This window comes from Megalobrama amblycephala, linkage group LG5, assembly GCF_018812025.1.
Source record: "Megalobrama amblycephala isolate DHTTF-2021 linkage group LG5, ASM1881202v1, whole genome shotgun sequence".
Classification (NCBI taxonomy): Eukaryota; Metazoa; Chordata; class Actinopteri; order Cypriniformes; family Xenocyprididae; genus Megalobrama; species Megalobrama amblycephala.
In genome coordinates, this window is record NC_063048.1 from 34,963,048 (window position 1) to 34,976,951 (window position 13,904).

At 36.9% G+C, this 13,904-nt stretch overlaps 1 protein-coding gene across 2 annotated transcripts in view; it reads left to right on the forward strand.

Moving 5' to 3' along the window:
- g2e3 (G2/M-phase specific E3 ubiquitin protein ligase) overlaps positions 1 to 13,838 on the forward strand; it is a 29,568-nt gene extending 15,730 nt beyond the window's left edge. The window contains exons 1-14 of one of the 2 annotated variants that reach the window (XM_048192009.1): positions 5,268 to 5,981; positions 6,118 to 6,215; positions 6,718 to 6,819; positions 6,905 to 7,029; positions 7,947 to 8,109; positions 8,196 to 8,302; positions 8,757 to 8,873; positions 8,982 to 9,106; positions 9,241 to 9,349; positions 10,165 to 10,466; positions 10,593 to 10,774; positions 10,888 to 11,060; positions 11,986 to 12,197; positions 12,719 to 13,838. In XM_048192009.1, coding sequence (XP_048047966.1) covers positions 5,921 to 5,981; positions 6,118 to 6,215; positions 6,718 to 6,819; positions 6,905 to 7,029; positions 7,947 to 8,109; positions 8,196 to 8,302; positions 8,757 to 8,873; positions 8,982 to 9,106; positions 9,241 to 9,349; positions 10,165 to 10,466; positions 10,593 to 10,774; positions 10,888 to 11,060; positions 11,986 to 12,197; positions 12,719 to 12,966 — 2,124 coding nt within the window. In that variant the 5' untranslated portion in view covers positions 5,268 to 5,920 and the 3' untranslated portion in view covers positions 12,967 to 13,838. Of the gene's footprint in view, positions 1 to 5,267; positions 5,982 to 6,117; positions 6,216 to 6,717; positions 6,820 to 6,904; positions 7,030 to 7,946; positions 8,110 to 8,195; positions 8,303 to 8,756; positions 8,874 to 8,981; positions 9,107 to 9,240; positions 9,350 to 10,164; positions 10,467 to 10,592; positions 10,775 to 10,887; positions 11,061 to 11,985; positions 12,198 to 12,718 lie in introns of those variants that run through there. The other variant, XM_048192010.1, reaches the window with a different exon arrangement.
- The last annotated feature ends 66 nt before the right edge of the window (positions 13,839 to 13,904 follow it).

Here is a 13,904-nt window from a genome sequence, read left to right on the forward strand (position 1 = left end):
TTGGTGGTCATGTCGATTAAATGTATCAAAAGTGACAGAATATAATGAAAAGGTTGCTGTCCCTGGTGTAAGCTCTATCACTATCAAAAAAAAAAAAAAGAGAGAGAGAGAACCTGGGTTTTCAGAGGTGTGTAGGAGTGTGGGATCAGGAATGCATTACACCTCCTCGGAAAGTCTTAGGATCTCAGGCACATTTGAGATGAACATTCATATGCTGGGGTTGAAACTCCTATCAAACATTGTTTTACAAAATGTCTGGCATTCCACCTTTTCTCTAACTGTGAATTCAGAAGACAAATTGAACTACTATTTACATTTTCCTGTGCCTACACTCTTAAAAATAAAGGTTCAAAAGGGGTGTTTTTGCAGTGATGCCATAGAAAAACAATTTTTTTGGTTCCCTAAAGAACAGTGAACATGTCTTAAAGGAACCATTTTAGTGTGAAGAACATTTTAAGACACGTAACACTATTTTGATAGTCCACTTTAGACATTCTACTAAGGTAACCCTGCAACTACATGTTGACCACCAGTCATTAGAGTATTAGTAGACTGTCTGCTTAATATCTGCTAATACTTTATTTTGATGGTGCCCCAACAGACATTCTACTGACTGATAAGTAACTTTTCAAGTATGTCACCTTAGTCTACTCTAATGAGAATTGACATGTAGTTGCAAAGTTATTGGTTACACTTCATACTTACCCAAGAAAGTACTGGTAATAACTACATGGGTTTAAGGGATAGTTCACCCAAAAATTAAAATTATCTCATGATTTACTCACCTTCAAGACATCCTAGGTGTATATGATACCTTTGAACACAATCAGAGTTATATTAAAAAATATCCTTGCTCTTCCAAGCTTTATAATGTTAGTGAATGGTGCTTATGATTTTGAAGCCAAAAAAAAACGCATCCATCAATCATAAAAGTAATCCATACGTGGTTAAAAAAGATCTTCAGGAGTGAAGCAATGGGTATTTGTAAGAAAAATATCCATATTAAAACTTTATATAATCTAAAATGACTAGCTTCCGGCAGACAGCCTCACAAGCTGACTTGCGCAAAAAGAGTAACTTCTGACATGATTTAGGAGTAGCATAATCTTAGACGCCTCTCACGGTTCAAACAAATAGGGCTGGGCTCACGCTCCTCTTGTCTTATATTGAAATCCTCAGATATGTCTCTTTAAAAATTCTCATTTTAGACTTCTAATTCATGACTGGTGTTTTGCTTTATCCTCTGAGCTTCCATGTTCGTCAATGTGTCATGCATCAGGTCAGAGATTACCCTTTTGGTGTAAGTCGATTTGTATAGGCCAACTGCTGGAAGCTAGTTATTTTAGTTTATAAACATTTAAATATGGTAGTTTCCTACAAAACCCATGGCTTTGCTTCAGAAGGCCTTTATTAACCCCCTGGAGCCATGTGGATATCTTTTATGATTGATGGATGCACTTTTTTGGACTTCAAAGTCAGGAGCTCCATTCACTTCCATTATAAAGCTTGGAAGAGCCAGGATATTTTATAATATAACTCAGATTGTGTTCACCTGAAAGGTGATAGTCATATACTCTTTAGGTGCTACAGAGGATGTTTTCGACGACTGAGAAACCAAAGACTGTTAATGAGTTTTTGAAATGAGCGCATGCGTAAGAACAACCCCCCTCCTTCACAGCTCATTTCGAGGGAACGCCTCCCAAAACTCGTGCATTGCATGCAGCGCCTGTGGAAAGTTAATGGAGCGCGCACGTCTCTAACAAGGAACGTCATGGCAGTGATTGACAAGCCAGAGGGCCAATCGTTTACGTGATGATCACATAAACGATTGGCTGATGTTTTTAAGGCCCTACCTCGTGCACAGATGATGTATATTAATATTATTCCATTCAGTGCACCTAATAAATAGTCTTTTATCAGTTAGTAAAGACAGTTTCAAGTAATATTGCAAAAATGTATAAAACAAAACATCCTCTGTAGCACCTTTAAGATGGCTTGAAGGTGAGTAAATCACCTAAGGTCAGGTTTAGGGGTAGGTTCAGGGTTAGTACCTATAACCCAGTTATTGTAATTGCTATAATAACTACATAGTATGTACATGTATATGCACATGTAAACATGCAAAATAAAGTGCTACCATTATAGTTAGGCCCTGTTTACATCTGGTATTAAGATGCGTTTTGGTCGATTGGATCACAAGTGGATGATGCTAAATACAGGTGTAAATTCGGTCTAAAACATTTTGAGCTTGTCCACTTTCAATCACTTCCAGAGGCATTCGAAAATGCATTTGACCAGATTGCTTTCAAATGTGGTCGAATGTGTTTGAACAGTCGCAAAAGACCATCTCTCCTAATGCGTAAACTTTATGGGAAGCAAGCTAGCCAGACAGGATTTAAACTTTGTCGGCTAAAGACCCAAGTTTGGTTTAAAGACAAAAAACGTACTAAGCACAATGTTCTCTCACCAGATTTCTAACAAGCACTCACAGTGTTCAGCATGGTCTTGTGGCTATCAGAGCAGAAACGAAAGCTGCTGCTCTCCATATGTTTTTCTGCTGTCTCCGGTCACGTTCATATGTAAAGTGAGTGAGCTTACTTCATCCATTAGATCGAAGGATCTAAAAAAGCCCATACATTTACATGCCCATAGACCCTCGAAGAAATCAGGACAGAAGTGGAGGAAAGTGGACAAAAGAGAGGGAATTAAACACCAGGTGTAAACGGGAATGTCTTCCTCGTCCACTTGTGATCCACATTTTAATAACAAGTGTAAAGAGGGCCTAAGTAAAATGTCTAAAGGAGACTATCAAGCTAAAAGTCTAACCAATTTTAATAATCCAAAGAACCTTTTCCCACTATAAAGACGTTTTTGTGCAGTGGAAAGGTTCCATGATGTTAAAGGTCGTTCATGCAACCATAGATGCCAATAAAGCACCAATGTGCTACATTTCATATGGAGTGTGATAGTCTCATGCCTGTTTCACAAACTACAACAATGAACAGTTGAGTTGAAAGGAGATAAAGTTTTGGTAGATTCTTCCTTACTGAAATGCTGTTTTTTTGTGAGACAGAGGCTGTTGCAGTGGCTGGGAAGGAAAACACAGGGACAGCTGTATAATTATACTATTTTTACTGTCGGGAGCTCAGTATCTGAGAGGAGAATTAGCATCACACCTGTGCATAATTGGCTAAATTAGCTTGCATAATGCAAACTCTGAGAAGCATTGGACACTGGGGGAGGAAGCGCTGTGTCGAAAATTGAGGGAGTTGTTTGGACTCCCTCTGGAATTTAGTGAAGGGAGGAAGAGCATGGCCTGTAATCTTATATCTTAAGTCAAAAGAGCATTCAAGGACCCCCTTCGCAAGTGTTGTCAAACAATAGGCATGTCAAGACCTTGATTTGGGTCTCCTGGATCTGCTCAGGCAGGAGAAACAGACATGCAGCCCAGCACTTATTTGTTTTTATCCACTCCAGTGAATCCATGAATAAGTCGTGACTGCCAGCCAAGCAACACAGGTTAGTTTACAGGTGCATCCAGTGACTCAATGTCCATTTCATGGGGGGGAAAATATGTTTGCACTTGATGGTGTGGTAGAGAAATATCTAAAAACAGTATTCCCTCCAGGGAACCAGATGTATTAATCAGTTCTTATTACAAAGGCCACTGAGTTAGATTCACTCTACAAAACAAATGAAATTTTTTCCATTTTTATGCACAAGACGGCATCCTGACATAACACTGTACAGCAGCAGTTAGTGGTCATATCTGCTCAAAATTCCCCATATTTATAACTGTAATATTTCACAATACTTTATAGCAAGTCCATACGAAATTAGTTCCCGAAAAATCTAAAAAAATAATTGTCAAAAGATAGATTTTGTAGAAAGAAGTAGGTAAACATAGTAAATGAATGCAAAATACCCATATTGTTAATTAAAATTCATTATTAATTGCTCATTGTTACAAAACAATATTCTAAATATCCATAACATATCAGGATACTATTAAAAACAGAAGAGCTTGTGCACAATTTAATATACTGACATTTTACTGAAAAGATTGTTCTCAAAACTATGCCTTGTTCTAGTGTGGATGTGTCAAAATATTGGACAAATATCATAAGCTGATGTCCTGAAGATTTATGTCAGATTCAGTACAGGGAGTCAGTTCTCAAGCAGACAGCACTTTGAACTGTTTTGATCTACTACCACCTACTGGTTAGTGATACTAATGAAGAATCAACTATAGGCACATTTTCTTTGGTTTAACCCTTTAAAGTAAAGCAGGCGCAGTGTGAAACCATCAGTTCTTTTCTCACCTCTCAAGTGCATTAGAGTTTGAAGTTAGGATTTCTCCATCTTGTGAAGGTTAGACTGTTGTTTAGAGTAGGGGGAAGGCAGTGCACAGGAGGTGATACTGTAACCATTAGTTTATCTCCAAAGTTGTTATTGAAGGTTACAAGTTGCAAAGTGAAGAAACAGAATTTGTAAAAATTCTATAACCATAAATAATTTTATACAGAAAAATCAGGTGGTTTTCCACAGCAACCACTATATATAGGTCAAAAGTAGTGGTTATGTATAGGAAATATCAAAATCACATGGCAAAAATTGTCATAAAAAGCTTACACTAGTGACTTGATGAGGCCAGTGGCCTTCTAACATACTTAATTGTTAATTTTATATCGAGCATAGCACAATGTAATGCTTTGCACTAAATTAACCAAAAACATTTAGAGCCACTTTATGCAGTCGTCTCTAGAGTCAGCTTTACCCTGCAAAGGTGGCACAAAAGCTGCATCTGAACCAGCATGTTTACAAAGGTGCATTTAATGCTGCACAGAGGCAGAATAACTGCATTGACAGGGGAAATAACAATTGCAAAAATAATGATGAAAAATTAATGCAATAAATAGTGAAATTATGAATATAAACAAAATGAATGAAAATATGACATTATAAATAAAAATAGATATATATTTAAATTATTACTCTGTCAAATAAAACAATAACCAATGTCATGGCGACTGCAAAGTTTAAGGCAGCGCTAATGTTTCATGTATACAGAGCATAATGGCCCGGTTTCACAGACAGGGTTTAGATTAAGCCAGGATTAGGCCTTAGCTCAATTAGGACATTCAAGTAGCTTTTATAAACATGCTTTAGAAAAATCATTACTGGTGTGCATCTTGAGACAAAACAATGGCACTGGCATATTTTAAGTTGCTTTCAGTTAAAACAGCTCAAACATGAATTTTAGTCTGGGACTAGGCTTAAGCCTTGCTGGTGAGACCAGGGGTATGTTTTTTTTATAAATATTACAAACGCTTGTGGTTGCTGTGATCCAGGACTATTAAAATATAACAAAATACAGAACGTTTTAAATAATTAATCTGAAATAGCCAACGTAACGACACAATGTAAAACTACCACTTACTATCCATTCTACCTCATAAAATATATTTCCACAAAATCAAACTTCATAAACTTCTTCTGTGCTTTTATTTTGTATAATAAACGGAAGTTGCGTAGTGCGTGACTACCGCGACGTTTCCGCAGCGTCCTTGTCCACAGCCACTCCCACAGGAAAATCTCTGTTTTGATTTGAATTCAACCAACCAAACGCAAGCAGAGGCGGATTTTCACGGGCAGAGGGAATTTTGAAAATTTCACCCTGCTATTTACACTCTTACACACATAAAAATTACTATAATATAACTTTATTAAAAACCCGACTACCTAGGAGTTTGTGTTTTATCTTAAGGAGTGAAAATAACTAGATACAGCTCGTAAAAAGTGAGTCTAATGGCGGTTACTGAACTAGCCAAGCCAGCAGCAACAGAACGCTAAGCTCTTTAAATCGCCATTTTAAAGTTTCGTAAAGTTTTACTTCATGGACTCTGCCTAATACACAATAATGAAAGCGATGAAAGAGGAGACTGCTGAAATTAAACAGACTAACGACGACAAAGACCTCAGTAAGTTTCTTTTCTTACAAGTTTACGTGGCAACTTGTTTTTTCGTCTTGATAATAACAACAATCATATAAGTACCTATATACCAGGATTTTTTTATTTTTTATCTCGTGAACTGAATATAGTGTCTGTCATTTAGTTTGTAGTCTTTGTAAGAGGTGCGACAACATTCCAGAGAAGTATGGAGAAAAAGTCACCCTTCAACAACACAACCTGACCGTCCACTATTTCTGTCTGGTGAGAATGAAAAATTCAGACAGTTGTCCGAGTAAAGTATCTACTGACAGTTACTGATTAAAGACCTGCAGTTCTTATTGCAACCATGGCCATCGACGCCTGTTACCCTTTTCAGACGTTGGTGATTGTATTTGTTCAATAAATTTAATTTTGGAGTCTATTTAGACTTAAATAATATCTATTTATTTTCCACACACTAAAGCTTTATTTCTTGCTGTTAAAAAACTTAAATGATTTTTTTTTTTTTTAATCTCTTAAATATTACTCCTGCCACAACATTAGTTTATCTAAATCTACTCTATACTTGGTTAATTCCACATGTTTTGTCAGCCATGAATCTCTTATGGTAATACAGAAAATCACACATTGCATATTGTATTTAATTCAGACTGTTTTCAAACATGAAAGTTGTTAATTTCTAAATATAGTTAACAGCTTTATTTTGTATTATTATGTACATGAAAAAGTGATAGTCAGTTATTCTTCAATTTTAATTTGACAGCTGATGTCCAGTGGAATTTGTCAGAGAGGGGAGGAGGATGAAGACGTTCATGGTTTTCTCGTGGATGACATAAAAAAGGAGATCCGCAGATCTTCGAGGCTGGTAAATACACATTTGACTGTCAACATCATGTTCCATTTAACGCTACAGAGATGTATCTGAGTCTGTATGACTGTTTGACTTGCAGAAGTGCACGCACTGCAGAAAGGTTGGTGCTTCGGTGGGATGCTCCATCAAAAGCTGTCGGCAAATGGTCCACATGCCTTGTGGATTAGAGCAGGGGTTTATTTTCCAGTTTACTGGCTTGTTTCCGTAAGTGTCTCTTGTGATATGCAAAATTTCTCAAGTTAATTTTTTTTTTTTTGTTTTTTTTTTAAGAAGTCTCTTTTGCTTAGCAGCTATAGAGTGGTGCAAGGGATGACATATTTTTGTAGGCCAACCCAGAAGTTAGCATCACACTGGTTCCCTCGACAAAAACCCAGTATGATTTTTCCATTTGCTTTTGGATTATTGCAGAAAATAAGCTCTGTGACTTAACAAAGCTTGTGATTCATACACATTTTGTTTATTGTGAAAATCTTCACAAATGAGCATATCTTTTGAATTTTGAATCATAAATATGCTCGGTAGAAGTCAAAAGCTAAACGTAGGCTATAAACGAACTACAGCACTGTTGCATGGCTTCTTCTTTACCATCACTAAGCTTCCGACAACTCTTTAAGAACATTTTCCCTTAAAGTTCAAATTAATAGTTTGCAAGGGCATGAGTTGTTTAATGTCCCTGACAACCTCTGTAGTCCTGCTTTAGCTTGTTTGAAAACACCTTTTTTTTTCAAGATCAGTAAAAGCTTTGCAAAAAAAATCACAAGATTTGAGCTTGTTCACCACAGACCTTATTTCAGGCATGTAACCAAAAACCCATTAACTTCGGGACAATGGAACTGGAAGTGCTAAAATGCTAACTCGGTTCTGGGTTTTTGCCTAAATGTGTCATCCCTGTACCGCTGTTTTACTCTAGTCTTCAGTGCAACATGATCCTTCAGAAATCATTCTAATATGCTGATTTGGTGATCAGATAACATTTCTTGTTGAAAAGGGCTGTGCTGCTTAATATTTTTGTAGGACCTGTGATGCATATTTTTCAATGGTAGTGTAGTTTCCTTTAAATTTCCTTCAAGTTTCCTTTAAATCTTCTCATCTTTGGTATTGATGATGACAATCATTTGCAGGTCTTTCTGTAAAAAACATGCACCTAGTCAGTCCTGTGTCTCCAGCCCCAGTCTGCCACTCTCCTGCTCCGTCTGTCTGGAGCCCATTGAACCCGTCCTCTCCTACAACGTCCTCAAGTGTCCTGCGTGCCATGGAAGCTGGTTTCACAGAGATTGTGTACAGGTAATCACACCACAAATTAAAAAATATTAAAAGATGAATATCTGGAATTAGAAATTTAAATTTGGTTCTCAACTTTTATGTTCCAGCATTATGCACACAGTGCTGCCATGTTTTTCCTCAAATGCACACTCTGCAATAACAAAGACCAGTTTCAGCAGGAAATGCTCAGAATGGGAATATATATACCGGAGCGGTAAATAGAATTTATTTTCCTTCTGATATTGATTCTAGTGATAGTTAACATACATTCTCAAGGCTTTCACCATGTCTACACTGGACGCGAACAGCGCAACCTGACAAAAGAACCCATTATAATCAGTGATGTTGTGTACACAACATGACAAATCCCTTTCAGTAAACTGATGCCTTGTTCTGTTTATGATGAACTCCAAGCGCTCGCAGTACTTCATAGGATGGACACATGGATTTATAATGGTCGCTTTGTCACGTCCAGTGTAGACAGCTTCTAGCTGTTGTGACACGTCGACACTCCACCAGTGTTTGAATGTAAAACAGATTTTTTTATATATATATATATATATATATATATATTTTGTTGCACTTATTTTGTCATCACAAGACAATGACTACAAATATCTATTTATTTTTCATTACTATTTATGTTAATATATTGTATATTTTTTTAGGGATGCATCATGGGAACTAGAAGAAAATGCATATGGAGAGTTACTGCAAGTGTACCAGCACTGTGATGCTGTAAAGTGTCGCAGTCACAAAGGTCGTGAACACAGCTCACAGTCAGGGTAATCTAAACATTTTATTCAGTCATTCTAAAACAGTGAAATGGATTGTTGGGTTGTTTTTCAAAATGATTCTAACTATCATTAAAATTAGGCGCCTTTGCTTCACAGGCTTTTTGAAATTGTTCGTTGCAAGTTGTGTGGATCCAGGGGAACTCATAGGAAGTGCTCCAACCTTAGGCTTTACGAAACCGACTGGATTTGTTCTGTCTGTAAAGCTGCTGTTGAGGAAAATAGTAAGCTCTCTGAACTATTGTTAAATATCTGCTTATTTTGTAGAATTATTCCAAAGTTACATACTTAGATGTGGAATATTTTTCCATCTTTTGTAAACTCTGCCTTTTTATTATGTTTGTTTGTTTTTTGCCAGAGTCAGTGCAATTGCCAAACCATGTTGAATCACCACTGGCTATAAGGCAAGAGAGGAAGAGGCTGTTTAGGAGCATTTCTGACCTGCACTCTTCACTCGTCACTAAAAGGTACTTGCCTAATCAATAGAACCTGGTGTGAGTAGGAAATATTCTGGGTTGTCTATCAATTTAAAGGATTAAATCACTTCTGAATGAAAATTTCCTGATAATTTACTCACCCCCATGTCATCCAAGATTTTCATCACTTTCTTCAGTCGAAAAGAAAGAAAGACATGGACATCTTGGATGACATGGGGATGAGTAAAATATCAGGAAATTTTTATTCAGAAGTGAACTAATCCTTTAAGTGAAAAAGTGATGTGTAACTAAGTGTGGTGTCCCATACTCGGAATTTGTGCTCTGCATTTCACCCATCCAAGTGCACACACACCGTGAACACAAACCCGGAGCAGTGGGTATGGGTAAGTGGAAGAGACCCGGTCTTACTTGTGACAGGCGGAGATACTGTCCACTATACTAACAAGGACTGGCAAGTTTATGTCTCTGGACCATTATACCAGAGGTTGTGGGCTGTTGATTAGTACAGAAATAGTAAAGTGACCTTGAGTTTTTGAAAGGACTATGTGTAAATAAAAATTGTACTTTTTTTTATATTATTATTTTATCGATAATATAATGTATTATAATTATAGTTATTATTGTTCCTTTAGATTACTGAATTCAGTTTATTCACCACCATCAATAAAACACCTCAACCCAATATCCATGAATTTTGTGGGGTTGCAGCACTCTATCAGAATCTAACACACACTGAAGCTGATCGATTGAATCATGATTTTGGTGTATTTTGGTCACCTGTACTGAAAATGTGAAATATTTTGAGTTGTAGTAGTAGCAGCAGCAGCTCTCTCCTTGTTTTCTAGGCAGTGTGTGCCAGCCACTTCTCCAGAGGTCTTAATGGCTCTGGCCTGTCAGATATCACCACAGCAGTCCACGGAGGTGCTAGTGGGAGATGATGATGGGGTGATGGAAGCAGCTCTGCAGGTTCTGCGGCAAAGTGACTTTAATCCCTGCTGCACACTTTCTGTGAAATTCTCCAAAGACAAACTGAACAACAACATTAGGAATCAGCGTTGCTTTCTCAGACGCCTTGTTTCGAAACTGCAGATGTCCGAAATCTTTGAGGGACCTGATGGAGCTAAAAACCTGGCTCTGAACTCAAAAGGTAGGACAGATTCTCTCATTTAAGTTTATTTTCATTTCCTTTTTTTGAGAAGTTACCATTCCTGATTAATACAGTGATTGACAACTTAGGTGAATCTCAAAACTAACAATTGTTGTGTTTGAACAGCTCTGAGGGATGATCTTTACTTTGAAGTCGGCAGTCTGTTGGCCCTCTCTTTGATTCACGGAGGTCCTCCTGTGGGCTTCTTCTCTCCAGCGCTCTACCATAGTCTGTTCAACTTCCCCACAAACTACAGGCCTACTTTACAAGACCTCGGAGACACTGCTTTTGCTCACAAAATCAGACAGGTGAGTTTTATTGTTCTTAGGTTGTGCTTCAGAACTGCTGTTGCATTGAGACACATGATTACAATGAACCGAACGTTTGTTGTACAACTGCTAAACTCTGAATGCGCTTTTAGATTGCCGAAGCAAAGTCAATGAAGGAGCTGAGAAATGCGATGCAGTCAGCGTCACAATACTTGGAAGCAGCAGGCTGCTGGAGAAAGATTAGCAAACTCTCAGAGAAGGACATGTTGGTGGAGGATGTACTAAATTTCTACCTGATCATCAGATTACAGCTACCTCTGCAGAGGTTGGTACCCTAAACTGCCTGTGCTCTGTGTTATTACATATATCTTAACATTTATAAAACAATTATACATAGTTAATATATCATTAATTGAACATTCATTACCATTCAAAAGTAGAGGGCAGTACGTTTTCTTATATATATATATATATATATATATATATATATATATATATATATATATATATATATATATATATATATATATATATATTACATTTAATAAAAAGTGACAGCTAAAAAAAAAAAACATTTAAAATGTTACAAAAGATTTCTTTTTGAAATAAATGCTGTTCTTTTTAACTTTCAATTCATCTTAGAATCATGAAAAAATTTACATTTACATTTATGAATTAGCAGACGCTTTTATCCAAAGTTACTTAAAATAGAGGAGCATCAGCAATTTGTCACAGAGCTAACGATATTCGCAGTATAGACCTTATGTAACCCCGCCCCTTTTTCAGCGCTGCGGTCGTTGTGTTCTGTCTTCCGGTTTGTATTTCCACAGCATGAAGATAAGATCTTACGGATTTATGAATGAACTAATTGTTTTAAAATCTTCCCGGTCTACTGACTTTTGAAATGAAATCCGCTTCAAACATTATATTGCTCATGATAACTCTTTAAAGGGATAGTTCACCCAAAAATGAAAATTTTATCATTTACTCACCCTCAAGTTGTTCTAAACCTGTGTAAATTTCATTGTTCTGCTGAACACAAAGAAAGATATTTGGAAGAATGTTTGTGACCAAGCAGATCTTGCCCCCCATTGACTACCATAGTATCTTTTTATCCTACTATGGTATTTTAAAAACATACAAACGTCAAGCTTTTGAATGGTAGTGTATATACATATTTTATGATACTTAATTTTTCCACACTGTAAATAAATGCTCATTTATTTGCTTGTTTCCATTACCTTTCTCAGATTTCGTGAAGGTTTGAGGACACTAGGACTGTTTGAGCAGGTTCAGATGTGCACAGAAGCTTTCTTTTCAGTCTTCTGTGGGCCTTTGGAGAGGCTAACGGCTGAATCTATCATGGAGCTCTTTACTCCCCGGTTTTCAGAGGAAAAGGAGCAACAAGCAGAAGAAAACAAAACAATAAACTATTGGAAACGGTATCTGCATGAGTGTGACGGTATGTTCGCTACAAAATTTGTATTTTGTGTTTCTGTCCTCAGCTGCTTTGAATTTAGATTCTTATGCAAATCGTAAAATTTATGATAATAGAATATGACATTAACCATTCCGTTTTCGTTTTAAAATGGCATTTTAAAATGAAACCAATCCTCGTCTACACTGGTGTTTTTGGAAACGATCTACCTCTACACTACATGACTGAAAACGCATGTCACATGACCATTCATGCACACTGAGCATGCGCGTACACGAGGGGTGAAAACGCCAGAGTAGTATAAACAACATGCTTAGCCGTAGCAAAACGTATGCGTTTTTAAAATGAAAACGCACTTCTGTAAACGGGGCCTTAGATTCACATTCAATTCAATTCACATTTATTTGTATAGATTTGTATAGCTCTTTTCACAATACATATCGTTTCAAAGCAGCTTTACAGAGCTTCACATGTCAACATTACAAGATGTGTTAGAAAACAAGCTGTTATTTGCGTGATCTTAACTCTTCCCCTTTTTTTTCCAGAGGGTCGGTGCGCAGCGTCACTTGAGGACATCCTAACGTTCGCCACTGCTACAGATTTGGTTCCGTCTATTGGATTCAAACCCACCCCGTCTATTTCATTCTTCAGCTCACCAGACCCCTCATGTGCCTTTCCTCAGAGCAACTGTGATGCTAATCATCTCATTCTGCCTATACTACCCTCTTATGAGCTCTTCAAGAAACACTTGGATTACACCGTGTGTCAATACTCAGTTATGCAGGACATTTAAACTGGATGTTTCAGTAGATTCACGGTATACATTTACCTAATGATTTACAATGGTGCTAAAAGTCTATTTATTGGGGTTAATGAGTATTTTTATAAATGGTATTTTTTAACCTAACTTACTTTAGCATTAATTGATCATAGGTTGCTCCTCATTTTATTTGTAGTCTGATAAACCAAGGTGTTGCTAACTCTTCACAGTTATGTAGCAGTACATTGGAATCCCTCAACAGAGAAGAGACCATTTGACAGCTTTGCTTTGAGCCGTTGAACACTATTGGGGCATGAACTACAAATCAATACATTCTACAGAATCATATAAGTGATAAGATCATCTGTTCTTTGTGTGTTTTCAAAAATATATATATGTTTTTGTAAATGTAGGCTTAGGGAGTTCTGGAAAGCTGATCAAGTGCATGTAAATGTTTTGCTCATTATAATGGTGTAGCAGCTGACTTTACCAGCCACACACTTCAGAAGTGCACTGGTTTTAGCTTATAGCATTACCAAAGTTTATACTCTTAAGTAGTTAAATGTTTTGTGTTCTGCTGAGCAGCATGGTTATTTAGCAGTTTTTTTTTTTTCTCATACAAAAACAGTTGACCAAAGCCAGATTGTTGTAATTTCCTGGTAGCCACAAGATGGTGCAATTGGAAGTTTTTTTTGCCACACAATAGGCACGAGCCCCCCTACATATCAATCAGTAGAGAGTTGATCTCACTGTTTGTACCAGAGAGCCATATTAGAATCATACAAAATTAATAGGTATGCGTTTGGACTGGAATAGTGCTTCATTTCTCCAGAGGTAGTTTGAAAGTGCATGATAGCTTGCCAGCTCTATATCATAACTTATTAAACTTTTTTTTACTTATGTTACCCTCGGTGTTTTCCACATTGTCTTTATTAAATAATTGAGGATGAAATATTTTTAATGAACAATGT